The sequence below is a fragment of the Salvelinus fontinalis genome, chromosome 19 (assembly GCF_029448725.1).
Source record: "Salvelinus fontinalis isolate EN_2023a chromosome 19, ASM2944872v1, whole genome shotgun sequence".
Lineage (NCBI taxonomy): Eukaryota > Metazoa > Chordata > Actinopteri > Salmoniformes > Salmonidae > Salvelinus > Salvelinus fontinalis.
Window position 1 is genome coordinate 42,979,734 of NC_074683.1, and position 20,765 is coordinate 43,000,498.

The 20,765-nt window shown below is 41.8% G+C and overlaps 1 protein-coding gene across 1 annotated transcript; it reads right to left on the bottom strand.

Moving 5' to 3' along the window:
• Positions 1-1,048: 1,048 nt before the first annotated feature.
• Positions 1,049-19,583, bottom strand: LOC129816201 (filamin A-interacting protein 1-like). The gene is made up of 5 exons (XM_055870438.1): positions 19,569-19,583; positions 17,548-17,757; positions 16,883-17,068; positions 16,498-16,676; positions 1,049-1,247 (listed from the first exon to the last, which is right to left on the bottom strand). The coding sequence occupies exons 1-5, from the start codon at positions 19,581-19,583 to the stop codon at positions 1,049-1,051; spliced, it is 789 nt and encodes a 262-aa protein (XP_055726413.1).
• Positions 19,584-20,765: the final 1,182 nt, after the last annotated feature.

The following is a 20,765-nucleotide window of genomic DNA, read 5'->3' on the forward strand; positions in this document are numbered from 1 at the left end:
AGCACATGCAAGCATTTTCATGTGACAGAGATTAAAACATTCGTTAGAAATTTTGAAAGAGGGGAGATCTAATATGCAACAACTAGCATGGTTTGCTAATATGACTAGGATTGTGCCTTTGGCTACTGGACAATGAAAGAAAATTGCCTCCACAGATATGATATGATTTTGGCTAGGCTACATTGAAGCAAGGTAAGACATGCCTCATAATATGTATTAAAACGTTCAGGTTTCAAATAATTAAGTATATGTTTTCAAAATGCATACTGCCTCCAGCTCATTGCAACGCTGTGTGTGACTCGCTGATGAAACTGTAATAAGCTGTAATAGGAAGATTGTGGGAGCTGTACTGTTAGATTTCAGTGCAGCTTTTGATATTATTGACTATAACCTATTGTTGAAAAAACATATGTGTTATGGCTTTTCAACCTCTGGCATATTGTGGATTCAGAGCTCTCTATCTAACAGAACTCAAAGGGCTTTCTTTAATGGAAGCTTCTCTAATGTCAAACATGTAAAGTGTGGTGTACCGCAGGGCAGCTCTCTAGGCCCTCTACTGTTTTCTATTTTACCAATGACCTGCCACTGGCATTAAACAAAGCATGTGTCCATGTATGCTGATGATTCAACCATATACGCATTAGTAACCACAGCTAATGAAGTCACTGAAACCCTTAACAAAGAGTTGCAGTCTGTTTTGGAATGGGTGGCCAGTAATAAACTGGTCCTGAACATCTCTAAAACTAAGAGCATTGTATTTGGTACAAATCATTCTTTAAGTTCTAGACCTCAGCTGAATCTGGTAATGAATGGTGTGGCTGTTGAACAAGTTGAGGAGACTAAATTACTTGGCATTACCTTAGATTGTAAACAGTCATGATCAAAACATATAGATTCAATGGTTGTAAAGATGGGGAGAGGTCTGGTCGTAATAAAGAGATGGTTGTCCGAACCAGAGTTACCTGGGAGGCCTCTTCCGGTTTGTCTGGTTCCCCTGCCTCAGCTGACGGGTGTCCATGCCTCAGCTGGCTCGACAGACTGCCATGCCTCAGCTGGTGAACAGGTTCCCGTGCCTCGACCGAGGCAACCGGAGAGGTCTTAGCAGGCTCATCAGGCTCTCACACCTCAGCCGGTTCGTCAGGTTTCTGCGCCTCAGCGGTGGCGAATGGTCCGCTCCAGATCCCTGGGATCGTCCCTTTGGTTGGCGTCCTGTGGCCTGAGCCGAACGCCACAAGGAGCATGGCGACCTAGAGCACCGAAGGAAGCCAGGGAGGGGGGTACCGTCACGTATGCTTTCTTCGGTGCTCTAGGTCACCATGCTCCCATGTCTCCCTCTCCGGCCTCCAGGTCACCAGGCTGCTCATTATGGCGCACACCTGCCACCATCGTTACGCACACCTGCGCGTCATCAGACTCACCTGGACTCCATTTTGTCCTTGATTACCTGCCCTATACACAGTTGAAGTCGGAAGTTTACATACATAGTAGCCAAATACATTTAAACTCAGTTTTTCACAATTCCTGACATTTAATCCAAGTAAAAAGTTAGGATCACCACTTTATTTTAAGAATGTGACATGTCAGAATAATAGAGAGAATGATTTATTCCAGCTTTTATTTTCTTTCATCACATTCCCAGTAGTTCAGAAGTTTACATACACTCAATTTGTACTTGGTAGCATTGCCTTTAAATTGTTTAACCTGTTGGGGATGGGGGCGCTGTTTAGACTATTTATGCTAATGTGGCTAATTTTTTAAACGGCTTCCCACAAAATCCTTGATCGTACAATATGCATATTATTATTATTATTGGATAGAAAACAGTCTATAGTTTCTATAGGAGTTGAAATTTTGTCTCTAAGTGGAACAGAGCCCATTCTACAGCAATTTCCCTGACATGGAGTCAGATTTGAGAAATGTTGGCCACTTTTCTGAAGTCAGTTAAAAGGGCACTGTCGTTGCTATGACTATACGGACACTTCTTACGTCTTCCCCTGGATGCCTTTACGTGATGACGATTCCAACGGGGTCGATTGCTCGTTCACAGGCCCTACAAATGAAAAAAACCTTTAGCTAGCAAGTCTTTTCTTGCTGCGTAACGCGCGTGGAAGACACCGACCCTCTCCTGTTCCAAGCGTTAGTTTAGCCTGTTATATTTCTCCGGTCATCTTTTCACTCGTTATAGGAGTTACAAACATCATAAAGTAGTTAATTTAAAGCGTTTTATAGCAATTTATATCCGTTTAGTGCGATTTTGGGACATTTATTTTTGCAACGATGTGAAAAGTTGGGCACGCTTTTCAGTTCATCCCGAACGCAGCTGACATTTCCACATGGCAAGAGGACAGCTTTCCACCAAAAGACGATTTCTCCCAAGAAAGGATCCTTTGCCCAAGATACTGATGGAAGAACAGCTCAAGGTAGGACATTTTTATTATGATAAATCGTGTTTCTGTCGAAACATTTTAGTGGCTTAGGACGCCATGTTTTTTGACGTAGCTTCGCTTGGCGCAAACTGTATTGAAAAGTAAGGATAAATTAAAAAATGTAATAACGCAATTGTATTAAGAATTAAATTGTCTATCAATCCCTGTCCACCCTATATTTTTTAGTCACGTTTATGAGTATTTATGTATAAGAGTAGATCACTGTCTAAGTGGCGCAAGGACAAATTCTGACCAGCTGAGTTACATTTCACATTGTCTAACCATGATTTTGGTGGCTAAATATAAACATTTTCGATCAAACTGTATATGCATGTTGTAATGTGATGTTACAGGAGTGTCATCGGAAGAATTCTGAGAAGGTTAGTGAAAAAATTAATATCTTTTGGCGATGTTGACTTTTATCGCTCACTTTGGCTAGAATCAATGCTGGGCTGCTAATTGCTATGTGCTAAGCTAATATAACGATTTATTGTGTTTTCGCTGTAAGACACTTAGAAAATCTGAAATATTGTCTGTATTCACAGGATCTGTGTCTTTCGATTTGTGTTTGCTGTGTATTTTTACGAAATGTTTGATGATTAGTAGTTAGGTAAACACGTTGCTCATTGTAATTATTCTAGTCCATTTGTGATGGTGGGTGCAATTGTAAACTATGAAGTCTACCTGAAATATGCACTTTTTTCTAACAAAACCCATCCCATACCATAAATATGTTATCAGACTGTCATCTAATGAGTTTTTTTGTTGGTTAGGGGCTATAAATATCTTAGTTTAGCCGAATTGGTGATGGCTACTGGTGTTGGTGGACAAATAAAAGATGGTGGATTATGCTAATGTGTTTTTAGGTAATAGATGTACATCTTTACATATTGTGTCTTCCCTGTAAAACATTTTAAAAATCGGAAATGTTGACTGGATTCACAAGATCTGTGTCTTTCATTAGCTGTATTGGACTTTAATGTGTGAAAGTTAAATATTTTAAAAAAATATTTTTTTTGAATTTCGCGGCACTGGTTTTTCAGTGGGGGGGGGGGGGGTGTGCCGCTAGCGCCACGCTGATCCTAGACAGGTTAACTTGGGTCAAACGTTTCAGGCAGCCTTCCACAAGCTTCCCACAATAAGTTGGGTGAATTTTGGCCCATTCCTACTGACAGAGCTGGTGTAACTAAGTCAGATTTGAAGGCCTCCTTGCTCGCACATGCTTTTTCAGTTCTGCCAACAAGTTTTCTATAGGATTGAGCTCAGGGCGTTGTGATGGCCACTCCAATACCTTGACTTTGTTGTCCTTAAGCCATTTTGCCACAACTTTGGAAGTATGCTTGGGGTCATTGTCCATTTGAAAGACCCATTTGCGACCAAGCTTTAAGTTCCTGACTGATGTCTTGAGATGTTGCTTTAATATATCCACACATATTTTCCCTCCTCATGATGCCATCTATTTTGGGAAGTGCAGCAAAGCACCCACAACCACAACATGATGCTGCCACACCCATGCTTCACGGTTTGGATGGTGTGCTTCGGCTTGCAAGCCTGCCCCTTTTTCCTCCAAACATAACGATGGTCATTATGGCCAAACAGTCCTATTTTTGTTTCATCAGACCAGAGGACATTTCTCCAAAAAGTACGATCTTTGTCCCCATGTGCAGTTGCAAACTGTATTCTGGCATTTTTTGGGCGGTTTTTGGAGCAGTGGCTTCTTCCTTGCTGAGCGGCCTTTCAGGTTATGTTGATATAGGACTCGTTTTACTATGGATATAGATATTTTTGTACCTGTTTCCTCCAGCATCTTCACAAGGTCCTTTGCTGATGTTCTGGGATTGATTTGCACTTTTTGCACAAAGTGCGTCCATTCTAGGAGACAGAACGCATCTCCTTCCTGAGATGTATGATGGCTGCGTTGTCCCATGGTGTTTATACTTGCATACTATTGTTTGTACAGATGAACGTGGTACCTTCAGGCATTTGGAAATTGCTCCCAAGGATGAACCAGACTTGTGGAGGTCTACAATTTTTTTTCTGAGGTCTTGGCTGATTTCTTTTGATTTACCCATGATGTCAAGCAAAGGGGCACTGAGTTTGAAGGTGGGCCTTAAAATACATCCACAGGTACACCTCCAATTGACTCAAATGATGTCAATTGACTCAAATGATTTCAACACCTCGCGGCACAACGCCTCTCACGTATTTGACCTAGATGGTTTGTGTGTATGCATTGATATGTAGGCTATGTGTGCCTTTTAAAAAAAATATATATATGTAGTTCTGTCCTTGAGCTGTTCTTGTCTATCAATGTTCTGTATTATGTCATTATGTTTCATGTTTTGTGTGGATCCCAGAAAGAGTAGCTGCTGCTTTTGCAACAGCTAATTGGGATCCTAATAAAATACGAAATTACAAAGCCTTCCTTCCATTGCTTATTGCCGCACCAGGGCCTCCCACTCCTCTATATATTCTGGTTAACCTCTAACGCTTCACAAACCCTTGGATCCGTGAGCACCCCCTTCAAAAAAGCTGACTAGCATAGCCTAGCCTAAAGCCACAGGGATATCATATAATAAAATGTTCATGAAATCACAAGTCCAAGACACCAAATGAAAGATACACATCTTGTGAATCCAGCCATCATGTCTGATTTTTAAAATGTTTTACAGGGAAGACACAATATGTAAATCTATTAGCTAACCACGTTAGCAAAAGACACCACTTCTTTACTCCACCATTTTTTTACTCCATCAGTAGCTATCACAAATTCGACCAAATAAAGATATAAATAGCCACTAACCAAGAAACAACTTCATCAGATGACAGTCTGATAACATATTTATTGTATAGCATATGTTTTGATAGAAAAATGTGCATATTTCAGGTATAAATCATAGTTTACCATTGCAGCCACTATCACAACTCTCACCAAAGCGACTAGAATAACTACAGAGACCATCGTGTATTAGCTAATTACTCATCATAAAACATTTCTTAAAAATACACAGCATACAGCAGATGAAAGACACAGATCTTGTGAATCCAGCCAATATTTCAGATTTTCTAAGTGTTTTACAGCGAAAACACAATATAGCGTTATATTAGCTTACCACAATAGCAAACATCACAACAGCATTGATTCAAGGCAAAAATAGCGATAACGTATAAACCACCAAAATATATTAATTTTTTCACTAACCTTCTCAGAATTCTTCAGATGACAGTCCTATAACATCATATTACACAATGCATATAGAGTTTGTTCGAAAATGTGCATATTTAGCGGCACAAATCGTGCTTATACAATGTGATTAGTGTCCAAAACCTCAAGCAATCTGTCCGGCGCCATCTTGGAGAGGCACCTATTCTAATCGAAAACTATTCATAAACTTGACTAAAAAAATACAGGTTGGACAGCAATTGAAAGACAAATTAGTTCTTAATGCAATCGCTGGGTTACATTTTAAAAATTAACGTTACTTCAAGCATACAGCGTGCGCTAAAGCGAGACGCACCGAAATTCATGGCAGAATTATTATTTGACATTTGTCAACAGAACAACGAATTATCAGCATAAATAGTTCTTACTTTTTGATGAACTCTCATCAGAATCTTGGGAAAGGTGTCCTTTGTCCAAAAAAATCGTTGCTAGGTTGGAGAACGTCCTCTTCAACGTTGCAATTAGCAATAACCAATAGCCATGTCGGCAAGAGATACCCAACTTCCTACAACGTCACGAAAATAAATACCCGAAAATCGCAATATACTGACATAAACTGATATAATTCGGTTTAAAATAACAACATTACGATGTCTTTAACACCTATATCGAATAAAAACAGAGCTGGATATATCTAGGAGTTAAAACCAGAGCTTCTAAAACGACATCCCAAGACCCTCACTGCGTCAGCGCAGGATCGAAAAGGAAGGACACTTCGGTTCCAATCCAATTTATAGACTTTCGGCTCTGCCTAGAGACTCCATTTGAAGGCCCTCTATTCGCTGACACCCAGGGGAAGGCGTATGCAGTGTAACCCAACCAATAGAAGACAGGGAGAGTTATAGACAGCTCTGGGAACAGGTTGTAAAAATCAGCATTCTCAACCCCACATAGGGAAATGGCTCTAAGTCCAGTTCTGTTTCACGCACAGACATAATTCAAACGGTTTTAGAAACTAGAGAGTGTTTTCTATCCAATAGTAATAATAATATGTATATTGTACGAGCAAGAATAGAGTAAGAGGCCGTTTGAAATGGGCACTTTTAATTAGAGCTACTCAATACACCCCCTGCAGCCCAAAGAGGATATACTCCCTCTTTGGCCTCTAGGTCACCAGACTGCTGATTATTACGCACACATGTCACCATCGTCACGCGCACCAGGGCTTATTGACACTCACCTGGACTGATTGTTTCTGTTTCATGTCGGTGCGCTGTTCGTGGATCTTGTTTTGTTTGTTTAGTTATTCAATGTATTCAGGCCCTGAACTTGCTTCCCGACTCTCAGTGTACATCGTTACAGCCATGGTGTTTTATTTAATTTATTTAACAAGGCAAGTCAGTTAAGAACAAATTAATATTTACAATGACGGCCTACCAAAAGGCCTCCTGCAGGGGTTTGGGATTTAAAAAAAAAATAGGACAAAACACACATCACGACGAGACAACACTACATAAAGAGAAACCTAAGACAACAACATAGCAACACATGACAACACAGCATGATAGCAACACAACATGGTAGCAACACAACATGGTAGTAGCACAAAACATGGTACAAATATTATTGGGCACAGACAACAGCACAAGGGCAAGAATGTAGAGACAACAATACATCAAGCAAAGCAGCCACAACTGTCAGTAAGAGTGTCCATGATTGAGTCTTTGAATGAAGAGATTGAGAAAAAACTGTCCAGTTTGAGTGTTTGTTGCAGCTTGTTCCAGCCGCTAATTGTAGCGAACTGAAAAGAGGAGCAACCCAGGGATGTGTGTGCTTTGGGGACCTTTAAAAGAATGTGAATGGCAGAATGGGTGTTGTATGTGGAGGATGAGGGCTGCAGTAGATATCTCAGTTGGAATGAGGCCTAAGAGGGTTTTATAAATAAACATCAACCAAATGGTCTTGTGAAGGGTATACAGAGATGACCAGTTTACAGAGGAGTATAGAGTGCAGTGATGTGTCCTATAAGGAGCATTGGTGTCAAATCTGATGGCCGAATGGTAAAGAACATCTAACCGCTCGAGAGCATAACTGCTAATCTATAAATTGTCTCCTTAGTCTAGTATGATCATCTGAAACAGGGTTAGTTTGGCAGCTGGTGTGAAAAGGGAGCGATTACGATAGAAGAAACCAAGTCTAGATTTAACTTTAGCCTTCCGCTTTGATATGTGCTGAGAGAAGGACAGTGTACCGTCTAGCTATATTCCCAAGTACTTGAATGAGGATAGCTAGCTTCCGTCCTTCTCTGGGTACGTTGACTTCCATACAAAACCTACGAGGCTCGTGGTTCTCACCCACTTCCATAGACTTACACAGTAATTATGACAACTTCCGGATGATGTCCTCCAGCCTATCAGAACTCTTGCAGCATTAGCTGACATGTTGTCCACCCAATCAAAGGATCAGATAATTAATATAGTACTGAAAGCATAAGCTACAGCTAGCTAGCACTGCAGTGCATAAAATGTGGTGAGTAGTTGACTCAAAGAGAAAGACAATAGTTTGAACACATTCATCTGGGATAGGCGGGACGCTTGCGTCCCACTTGGCCAATAGCCAGGGAAAATGTAGAGCGCCAAATTCAAAATAATGATATAAAATCAAACTTTCATTAAATCACACATATAAGATACCAAATTAAAGCTACACTCGTTGTGAATCCAGCCAACATGTCAGATTTCAAAAAGGCTTTTCGGCGAAAGCATAAGATGCTATTCTCTGATGATAGCACAACAGTAAACAAAAAGAGTGTAGCATATTTCAACCCTGCAGGCGCAACACGAAACGCAGACATAAAATATAAATCATGCCTTACCTTTGACAAATGTATTTTGTTGGCACTCCAATATGTCCCATAAACATCACAAATGGTCCTTTTGTTCGATTAATTCCGTCCATATATGTCCAAAATATCCATTTATTTGGCGCTTTTGATCCAGAAAAAATCAGCTTCCAATTTGTGCAACGTCACTACAAAATATCTCAAAAATTACCTCTAAACTTTGCCAAAACATTTCAAACTACTTCTGTAATACAACTTAAGGTATTTGTAAACGTTAATAATCAATCAAATTGAAGACGGGTCTATCTGTTTTCAATACAGGAGGTCAACAAACTAACGCTACTTTTGTAGTCTTGCTCAACTCTCAAACAGTACTCATAAACTTACACTGATTCCAGATGGCCGTTCTTCTTCATTGCACAAAGGAATAACCTCAACCTATTTCCAAAGACTGGTGACATCCAGTGGAAGCGGTAGGAACTGCAAACAGGTTGATTAGAAATCTCGTATCCCAATGAAACCTCATTGAACAGACGGTGACCTCAAAAAAAAAAATCTGAGTGGTTAGTCCTCAGGGTTTTGCCTGCTACATAGGTTCTGTGATACTGACAGACATGATTCAAAGAGTTTTAGAAACTTCAGAGTGTTTTCTATCCAAATCTACTAATAATATGCATATCTTATATTCTGGGGATGAGTAGAAAGAAGTTGAAATTGGGCACGCTATTTATCCAAAAGTGAAAATGCTGCCCCCTATCCTAGAGAAGTTAATTTCTTCCAAAATGAAGGAGAAGCAAGCGAGAAATAGAGAGCAGGAGAGATTTCGTCATTTTTCATCACTTTAAGTTTCTCTTACTTAGCTAGCAAATGCAGCTAACTAAACTCAGCAAAAAAAGAAACGTCCTCTCACTGTCAACTGTGTTTATTTTCAGCAAACTTAATATGTGTAAATATTTGTATGAACATAACAAGATTCAACAACTGAGACATAAGCGGAACAAGTTCCACAGACATGTGACTAACATACGTGAAATGATGTGTCCCTGAACAAAGGGGACGGTCAAAATCAAAAGTAACAGTCAGTATCTGGTGTGGCCACCAGCTGCGTTGAGTACTGCAGTGCATCTCCTTCTCATGGACTGCACCAGATTGCACCAGATTGCCAGTTCTTGCTGTGAAATGTTACCCCACTCTTAAACCAAGGCACCTGCAAGTTCCCTGAAATTTCTGGGGGGAATGGCCCTAGCCCTCACCCTCCGATCCAACAGGTCCCAGATGTGCTCAATGGGATTGAGATCCGGGATCTTCGCTGGCCATGGCAGAACACTGACATTCCTGTCTTGCAGGAAATCACGCACAGAACGAGCAGTATGGCTGGTGGCATTGTCATGCTGGAGGGTCATGTCAGGATGAGCCTGCGGGAAGGGTACCAGATGAGGGAGGAGGATGTCTTCCCTGTAACACACAGCGTTGAGATTGCCTGCAATGACAAGAAGCTCAGTCCGATGATGCTGTGAGAAACCGCACCAGACCATGACGGACCCTCCACCTCCAAATCGATCCCGCTCCAGAGTACAGGCCTCTGTGTAACGCTCATTCCTTCGACGATAAACGCGAATCTGACCATCACCCCTGGTGAGACAAGTCCGCAACTCGTCAGTGAAGAGCACTTTTTGACAGTCCTGTCTGGTCCAGCAACGGTGGGTTTGTGCCCAAAGGTGACGTTGTTGCCAGTGATGTCTGGTGACGACCTGCCTTACAACAGGCCTACAAGCCCTCAGTCCAGCCTCTCTCAGCCTATTGCAGACAGTCTGAGCACTGATGGAGGGATTGTGCGTTCCTGGTGTAACTCGGCAGCTGTTGTTGCCATCCTGTACCTGTCCCGCAGGTGTGATGTTCGGATGTACCGATCCTGTGCAGGTGTTGTTGCACATGGTCTGCCACTGCAAGGATGATCAGCTGTCCGTCCTGTCTCCCTGTTGCGGTGTCTTAGGCGTCTCACAGTAGGGACATTGCAATTTATTGCCCTGGCCACATCTGCAGTCCTCATGCCTCCTTGCAGCATGCCTAAGGCACGATCATGCAGATGGGCAGGGATCCTGGGCATCTTTCTTTTGGTGTATTTCAGAGTCAGTAGAAAGGCCTCTTTAGTGTCCTACGTTTTCATAACTGTGACCTTAATTGCCTACCGTCTGTAAGCTGTTAGTGTCTTATCGACCGTTCCACAGGTGCATGATCATTAATTGTTCATGGTTCATTTAACAAACATGGGAAACAGTGTTTAAACCCTTACAATGAAGATCTGGGAAGTTATTTGGATTTTTACAAATTATCTTTGAAAGACAGGGTCCTGAAAAAGGGACGTTTCTTTTTTTGCTGAGTTTAGTTTAGCCTACTGAAACACCCTGCTCAAACAGAGGGATGCTATGTTAGCTAGGTGGCTATGACTTTCCAACACAACACTGGAACTCTTCCAAGTCAACGTAACGTTAAGCTTTTGGTATTACTAATTTATTGCCCACTGGGGCAATTGTGTAACTGCTTACTGACTGTACACTGTATGAACACTGACTGTACACTGTATCAACATTACTGTATGATTGTAGCGGGTTTACTAACTAGTTAGTTCTGTTAGCTATGCTGACTAGGACGTTACTTTAGCTCAGTGGTGGAAAAAGTACCCAATTGTCGTACTTGAGTAAAATTAAATATACATTAATAGTTAATGACTGAAGTAAAAGTGAAAGTCACCCAGTAAAATACTGCTTCAGTAAAAGTCTCAAAGTATTTGGTTTTAAATATACTTAAGTATCAAAAGTAAATGTAATTGCAAAAGTAAAAGTATAAATAATTTAAAATTGCTTATATTAAGTAAACCAAAAGGCACATTTTTTTAAATATTTTTTTTAGGGTTAGCCCAGGGCACACTCCAACCTCTCAGACATCATTTACAAACAAAGTATTTGTGTTTAGTGAGTCTGCCAGATCAGAGGCAGTAGGGATGTTCTCTTGATAAGTGCACGAATTGGGACATTTTCCTGTCCTGCTAAGCATTCAAAAAATAATGAGGACCTTTGGGTGTCAGGATAAATGTATGGAGTAAAAAGTATATTGTTTTCTTTAGGAATGAAGTGAAAGTAAAAGTTGTAAAAAATTTAAATAGTAAAGTAAATTACAGATACCCAAAACAACTACTTAAGTAGTACTTCAAAGTAGTTTTACTTAAGTACTTTACACCACTGCTTTAGCTAAGATGGTGACAACGATGTAGGCTGTGTGTACCGTAGCGGTTTGGCTTGGAAAAGTTTTTTTGCCTGGTCACATACAGCTGCTGTGTTGTGCAGTGAAGTCCACAAGTGAAGGGAAGAGGTGAGAGGAGAGCACATAGGTCGTGGCTGCCATGAAAGTGAACTGTGTTTACTCGTGATCAGGGGTGTATTCATTCTGCCGATTCCTTTGAAAAATGTTTCTGTTCGGGATAGAGGGCGCTATTTTCACTTTGGGAAAGAATCGTGCCCAATTTAAACGGCCTCGTACTCTATTCTTGCTCGTACAATATGCATATTATTATTACTATTGGATAGAAAACACTCTCAAGTTTCTAAAACCGTTTGAATTATATCTGTGAGTAAAACAGAACTCATTTTGCAGCAAACTTCCTGCCAGGAAGTGAAAAATCTGAAATTGAGGCTCTGTTCCAGGGCCTCCCTATTCATTTGCTTGAAATCTATGGATATACATGGACTTCATACGCCTTCCACTAGATGTCAACAGGCGGTGAGAGGTGAAATGGGGTGTATAGCTTGATCTGAGGTCAAAAGAGAGCTCTTGGAATGACATGACCCCAAGTTTCCTTTGTACAGGAAGAAAAGCTTTCGTTATAGACGGCTAATATCTCCGGCTTTGATTTTATTTGATAAATGTGATAATATCATCGTAAAGTACGTTTTTTCAATATAGTTTTATCACATTATTGAAATTTTATCGGGAGTTTTGGAGTGTTCCGTTCTCTGCGTTTGGTGGAGATGGACATCTTCGCGCCACTTGGCTAGCTTTGGTTGCTAATTCGACAGGAAAAAAGGACATTCTAAAACCAAACAACGATTGTTCTGGACAAAGGACCCCTTGTACAAGATTCTGATGGAAGCACAGCAAAAGTAGGAACCATTTCTGATGTTATTTCGTATTTCTGTCGAAAATGTTTAGTATTATTTTCCGCCCTGATTTTGGGCGCTGTCTCGCTATAACGTAAGCTGTATGTCGTACTAAAGTTATTTTTAGAATTCTAACGCAGGCGATTGCATTAAGAACTAGTGTATCTTTCATTTGCTGTACAACATGTATTTTTTAGTAAAGTTTATGATGAGTTATTTGGTCAGAATAGGTGAGTGTCAGAAATATATCCGGAGATTCTGGGAAAAAGTTGCTACGTTTTCACAATGTATAACCACGGATTTCGGCTCTAAATATGCACATTTTCGAACAAAACATAAGTGTATTGTATAACCTGATGTTATAGGACTGTCATCTGATGAAGCTTGTCAAGGTTAGTGAAAAATTATATATCTTTTGCTGTTTTTTTGCGATCGCTAACTTTTGCTGCTGATAAATGGGTTGTGTTTTTGGCTATTGTGGTAAGCTAATATAATGCTATATTGTGTTTTCGCTATAAAACACTTAAAAAATCTGAAACATTGGCTGGATTCACAAGATGTTTATCTTTCATTTGCTGTACACCATGTATTTTTCATAAATGTTTTATGATGAGTATTTAGGTATGTCACGTTGGTCTCTGTAATTGTTCTAGCTGCTTCGGTGCTATTTGTGATTGTAGCTGCAATGGAAAACTATGATTTATACCTCAAATATGCACATTTTTCGAACAAAACATAGATTTATTGTATAACATGTTATAAGACTGTCATCTGATGAAGTTTTTTCTTGGTTAGTGACTAATTCTATCTCTATTTGGGGGTTTTGTGCAAGCTACCTGTGCTGTGAAAGAAATGTCTGTGCTTTCTTGTATTTGGTGGTGAGCTAACATAAATATACGTGGTGTTTTCGCTGTAAAACATTTAAAAAATCGGACATGTTGGCTGGATTCACAAGATGTTTATCTTTCATTTGCTGTATTGGACTTGTTAATGTGTGAAAGTTAAATATAAAAAAAAAAAATGAATTTCGCGCGCTGCACTTGAAGTGGAATGTGGTAGCGGAACCCCGGGGCTAGACAGGTTAAACCGAAGCAAACGAAACAAAACGGGAATAAACATACCTGAATTTGTCCAATAGAAACTCTAGTTTGCAACTCAAATATTTATCTTGACCTGTGTGCACCTATGTTGTAAACATTAATTCATAGGCTAGATTGTAGCAACCTCGTGATGAGTACAGGGGAAAAAATTGTATCATGTAGTAGCCTAAAACTATCGCTGCTACATTGAACTTGGTGAATGGAATATGAAGGAAAGTCATCTGATATGCTGTAATAGAAATAAGGCCATGCTCATGAAAAGAAAATTGTCCTCCCTCATTTTAAACGGCACTGACCGCCACTGCTGCCCTTTATGAGAGTGGCAACTGGCATTGAAGGAGGTAGGGTTATGGTGGATTTGTAACCAAGTGGGAATTTACCACATAAAACAAGGAAAATCCACTTGAACGGCCCTCAAACTGGTAATTACTAATGGGAAAATTGTATATCATTCTGAGAACCCACTTCTCACATATGGTGACCTCGGACTTCACCTTTTAAGGAAATGGCCTCTAAAACAGCATTTTCGGCAGTAAAATGCAACAACAAAACACTATTTATAAAAAGCAATCTATTAATACAATGTTTACAAACATGATAGCTGTACTTTGATGTTTATAATTGGCAGCCTGTTGGCCATTAGCAAATCAGCATTTTTCAACTGGTTCAAATCACTTAAACGCATCCAACTGGTATTTAAGACTTCACAACTGTTAAATTCCCACCTCCCGCAAGGTTACGAAAGCACCATCAGAGTGGAAACTTGAGCGGCCCAACATAACATTCCGGTCACAACAGACAATGCAAAGAACATCGTGAATGCTGAACCTTGTGAATGGCATTTCATTTGCCCGCTGTACCTGAACCGAACCGTGACCCCAAAATTGCAATAGGTACGGAACTGTGGGTTTGGTGAACCATTACACCCCTAACAAACACACACGCACACACTGAAGTCAGCTCAGACAGCTCCATCAGCAGCAGATTTAAATTTAGAATGGGAAATAAATGTGTTTATGCAACAATTGTTAGTGCATCCCATTGAACCGAATCGCATCGATTTGCTCTCTAATCAAACCGAATCGCACCAAATCGTTTCAAGCTAGAACGTATCGTTCCTGTATCGTATCGGAGCCCATGTATCTAGATAAGTATTGAATCATCTTGAAAGGGAAAGATGAACATCCCTATAAGCTGCTTCATCTACAACATCCAGGGAAAGATGCACATCCCTATAAGCTGCTTCATCTACAACATCCAGGGAAAGATGCACATCCCTATAAGCTGCTTCATTTACAACATCCAGGGAAAGATGCACATCCCTATAAGCTGCTTCATCTACAACATCCAGGGAAAGATGCACATCCCTATAAGCTGCTTCATCTACAACATCCAGGGAAAGATGCACATCCCTATAAGCTGCTTCATCTACAACATCCAGGGAATGCATGATTGATATTTTGATGTCGAAATAGGATCCAGGATTATCAGATTTATTTTTGGACATCTTTGTGCATATAGGCTATATTATTCACCACCTGAGGAAGTGGGAACTCAAAACACTAGATTGCCAACTTTAAATATGACAATGTTGCAAGATAACCATGTAGGCTAATTGATTCATCTATCAGTAAATGTAATGTCCTAAAAAAACATTCCATCACTAGGCCTATACAGGCTACATGATGTAGGCCTATTCACCACAAATGGCTCACTCCGCTCCGCGGGATGTATCAACACCATATACTATGTAGCACAGGTGGTAATGGCTGGAGCCAAATAAATCGATGCCATTCCATTTGCTTCTTTCCGGCCATCATTATGAGCCTCAGCAGCCTCCTGTGCTATTTAGCCCACTCCAGTTGTAAAGCAGTGCTATGAGCTCAATATTGAGAGGTGATAAATAAATGATATAATATACTCACAGCAAGCCGTGACTACACTCTCTGTAACTAGAACAACAGAAGTTGCTTTGAAAACGGTATTTTTCCCGCAATTGCATTTTGAGCAACGGTCATATGGTTATGCCTTTTAGAATGCTCCTCTCTCTCCTCCGTGCACGAGGGAGTGGCTCGCTCACACAGCAGCCTATCGCAGAACAGGGACACTTCTGATCAAATGCACATTACTGTTTGAATAAATCATGCTAATTGAAAAAAGTATCAAATTGCAAACCGAACTGTCGTGACTAAGCTACATTTGTTTCACTGGCACAATAGCGACCAAGAAAAAAAAGAGTTTCACACTGCCAAGTCAAAGGGTTGCAAATGCGAGAGAGTGTGTGTGTGTGTGTGTGTGTGTGTGTGTGTGTGTGTGTGTGTGTGTGTGTGTGTGTGTGTGTGTGTGTGTGTGTGTGTGTGTGTGTGTGTGTGTGTGTGTGTGTGTGTGTGTGCATGCTAACATATGTGTTTCTGAGGGACTGAGAGTGCTTAAGGAGTGAGCAGGGGTAATGGTCCGTGAGTGAGGATAGTAGCTATAAGTACAGGCCTGAGGTCAGCAGCACTACACTGCTGCGTATATGAACACATTGTGGTTACAGTGGCCCTACACACTCACTCAGCCATGGAAATCATTATAGAGACTACTCTCTTGGTTGCAACAGAGGAATATGCAGCCCTTAAACTATATTACATTACAGGGTACAGATGGACTGGTTCCAATGTCCTTAGATAATCTCCTTTGCCCTCTGATCTCCTTCCCTATGTGACCTCTGATCTGATAGAATAGATTACCCTAATATGGTAGAGCCCCTGCTCTTAGCCTAGGTAGCATTTCCAACACGGGTTTGTTGCGGTCGGTGGGTGTCACTGACCTCTCGCGGTCCTGCTCCAGTAGACAGGTGAGGTCATCGCTGCGCTGCAGGAAGGCACGGTGCTGCTGGTCCTGCTCCTCCAGCCTGCAGAGGGCACCACTGTGGGAGCACTCCACCTGCAGCAGCTGATCCAGCATCCGCCTGTAGCTCTGCTTTCCAGTCTCCACCAGCCGGTCCAGCTAACACAGAAAGAGAGAGAAGGACATGAAGACAGGGCTGAAGACACCGTGGCTCTCATTGCGTTATTTGAAACGGGCTAAGGGTCAATGGTTTATCATTAGCTTTCTACTTCAAAACCCATGCCTTAAAGCCTATACATGCCTGTGTGTGACTGGTGGTTTTAACAGTGGCTGTGTTTTCAATCTTAGTGTTAATCTCCTGTTACCTCAGCCATGGATTTCTCGTAGACATCCTGCTGTGGGGCCTCCTGGGCCTCAGAAGCCTGGGCCTGGAGTGAGTCTCTCTGCAGGGCCCGGAGCACTTGCACTGGGGTGAGAAAGCCATACTGGGCTTCCAACAGAGCCAAATCCATCTTCTCTGCTTTCAGGACCGTGATCACCTCGTCTCTGGCCTGGTGGGATGGACAGATAGAATAAAAAAGGAGGGATGCAGAATGATAGAGATGAAAAAGAGATTGCACTCCCAAGTCTTTCTTATGCAGCTGCGGTGTAGGCTGTGTGTGTGTGTCACGTTCTGCGAGGCATGCCTAGGAGTGTTTTACTCCTGGTTTTAGTTCGTCACAATAGGCTCTTTTATTAGAGTCTGATTCATTCTGTTTCCTCTACAGCTCATCTACAGCTGGTCTCAACTCAGTTCGGAGCAATTCTCCCATTGACGATGTCAATGTGCGATATAATACTCGCATTTATGCATATAAGGATTTGGCCCTAGTGTGGTTTGGCCAAGTCTGAGCTATGGGTTACTAGCCCGCATACTACCATCCTGATCTTGTTAGCTTATAGGGCACAGCGGTCATGATTGTGGATGAAACATCTACTGTAAACCTAGATCCAGAAATACTAGAACACAACTGTTCTGTCCTGTCCTCACCTGCAGCTCTCCCTCCATTATACTGAGAAGGAACACAAGGTCATCCCTGGACAGGTCTTTCCCCCTCTCTCCCCCCTTTCCTCCCCCCATGCTGTCCCTCAGGACGGTGCCCTTGAGGGGGTCGAGGTGGGCCACGGAGTTCTGTGAACCATTGCTGTTCCAGGCAGCCATGTTGGGGCTGTTGCTACGGGAACGTATCTGTGGATCCACCTGGGAAGAAGAGCGAGGGAGAGATTTATGGACATGGAGAGGTAATACAACAGTGGCGAAGGAGAATAGGGAGGCAGTAAAGGGAGGTTAGTGCAGTGACAATAGATGGTGATATAATTTGAAGCTGAGCACTCAAGTAAGCCTATTTCTTGTTTGAATCAATGAACGAGTGCTTTGTGTGTATCAGTTACATGTTTGATGACTCTATTACAACTAATGTAAATTGTTAGGCACCTTGTCATAACCAGCCGCCCAGGGCAAAAAGAAAAATAGCTTTAGCATGTTTGCTTATGTTGCTTATGTCACCCTTATGTCATCTCATAGTTTTTCTGTTAGCACATAATTGACTGGGAGGTCTGGCCTACGGCTTGGCAGGCATAAGGAGCGTGCCAGAGACCAAGAGCTTAATTACTGACCATATGAGGAGATGAACCGTGTGTGTGTGTGTATGTGTTCTCAACGCTGACTCCCAACAGGTTACAGCAACAGCAAACAATGCTGGTCCAACCGCAGATTATATTAAGCCAGATATCCAGGCCTTATAGTATCTCTGCAGATCCCAAGCTATAAGAGAATCATTTTAATACCCAGCCAAAGCGTTAGCTATATTCAGGATATTAAAGACTTACACACACAGCTGTGTGTCCCAAACCTAGCCAGTAGGTGGGCGCATACACAGAAAGCACACGTATGCATTATGCACACATGATAGGCCTGCTAACACACATGCATGTACACAAAAACAAATTACACTAGAAACAGGACAAGTGTTTTCAGAGTTCTACAACAGTGAGAGATGAGTCAGATGTTCCAACACAAGAATGGGGGAGTGAGGATTTAGGCAACAGCTGGATGTTGTCATCAAAACAGCCCGTCTTTCTTAACAAGAGAAACAAACAGAATGGCTTATAGGAAAGGTGGATTATAGGTTATAGGAAAGGTGATTGTGCATGCGTGTGTGTGTGTGTGTGCGTGTGTGCATGCGTGTGTGCGTGTGTGTGTGCGTGTGTGTGCGCATGTGTGTGTACGTGTGTGTGTGCGCGCGCGTGTGCGAGAGCGTGTGTGCGAGTGTACGTGTGTGTGTGTGTGCGCATGTGTGTGTGCGTGTGTGTGTGCGCACGCGTGTGCGAGAGCATGTGTGTGTGTGTGTGTGTGTGTGTGTGTGTGTGTGTGTGTGTGTGTGTGTGTGTGTGTGTGTGTGTGTGTGTGTGTGTGTGTGTGTGTGTGTGTGTGTGTGTGTGTGTGTGTGTGTGTGTGTGTGCAAGAGCTGTCTGCCTATCTGAGTTGTGATCCTCTCCGTATCAATTACTAAGACAGATGGAGCTCTCTGGACAGAAAAATCTAAATGGAATCTTTGGAACGTCCCAACTCTGACATCACCCATTGAAATGTAAAAGGTTTAGGGTTAGATAAGGGTTATGGTTAAGGTTAGGTACGGGTTAAGGTTAGGGTTAGGTAAGGGTTATGGTTAAGGTTAGGGTTATGCTTAAAGTTAGGGTTAGGGTTATGGTTTAGGGTAGGGACGTCCCAAGGATCTCGGATAGCAGAAGCCCAATCTGTACTCCCTTTCCTTTTTGGCATTCATCCCTCCACTCGTTTACTGGGATGGAAGGAATGATAAAGTAACACAGAGGCCTTTTATGAGGTCCCATTCTTACAGCAAGTACTTCCAACCTACGACTCACAGCCACACAGGTATGGTCTTGGAGGACACACACAGCTGAGGTCTACATACGCACGCACATACGCACGCACGCACACATGCACGCACGCACGCACGCACGCACGCACACACACACACACATGCCTACGTTGTAAGCAGACATATTTTGAGGTTTTGAGCTGAACACTTTTACAGGGTTTTATTATGGCTTTATTTTGGCTGATATTTTCTACTGACTTGATTTTTGTTTCCTTTGGACTAGATCATGCTCTCTTGCCCCGTCCATCCTGCTAGCCCACTACGTGCACTTCTCTGTTCCCTATGCCTAATGATGTCTGCATGCACACACAGCACTTAAGCTAGGCCTAAGTGCTCATCTGGACACACTCACATATATGCACTCATGCTTACACACGTATGGACAGAGGCTTAATCTCTTAGACAAATGCAGACTAATTTGCGCATACACAACACACACCTAATTGTAAGTGCCCAGTTGAGGGCTTTCCCCTTGCAGACAGACTAGCAACACCACGTGCCCATTGGCTCCTTGGTTAATTTTCTTAAAAATGGAGAGCTACCCACGTCTCGCCTGTCTGCCCCGTCTACACGGAAGGTCACCGGCTGCACCGGGATAAAAAATAATGAACACTTTGGAATGAAAACATGTTCACAAGTGTGTACACACACCCTTTCACCACCCACCCATTAAATAACTCCTATATTTTACATGGTGATACACTCACACACACTTTCACCGCTCGCTTGCCCTCTTATTAAATATCCCCTCAAACCCAGATGCCATTTTAAAGCTTGATTAATATAAACATGACCTTAGTCTATGAATGCACATTTATTCCCTGACATTCTGAGCCATGTTATGTAACCATTAAGCTAATAAACCATAGAGAGGATTAGTACATGTTTAATAAATCATGAATAAATGTCTGAGAAAGTGCCTGACTTGTCCAACCTGTGTCTACCCATTCACTCCCAATAGCCTGATAATATCCACCTGTTGTGGCCTAGGTTCAGATTAAGGTTCCCTCCTACTCAGGTTAGGTGGCTAGTTGCCATGGTCATTAAGGTTATGCCCTACGGTGGTCACTTCCTAGTGAGGGTGACTGGGTAGTGGGTGATTCTCAAGAAACTGGCACTAGACAGAAAACATTGTGAGAAAAAAAGCAACACATTTTTCACCATAATTCCTAAGATCTGTATTGATATATTTCCTAATTATGTTTATTGATAAGATATTATGCAATTTCCACAACTACCAATGCAAAAATTCTCATTACCGCAAAAGTTTTCAAAGTCCCAAAAGGTTACAAACAAATCAATTTAT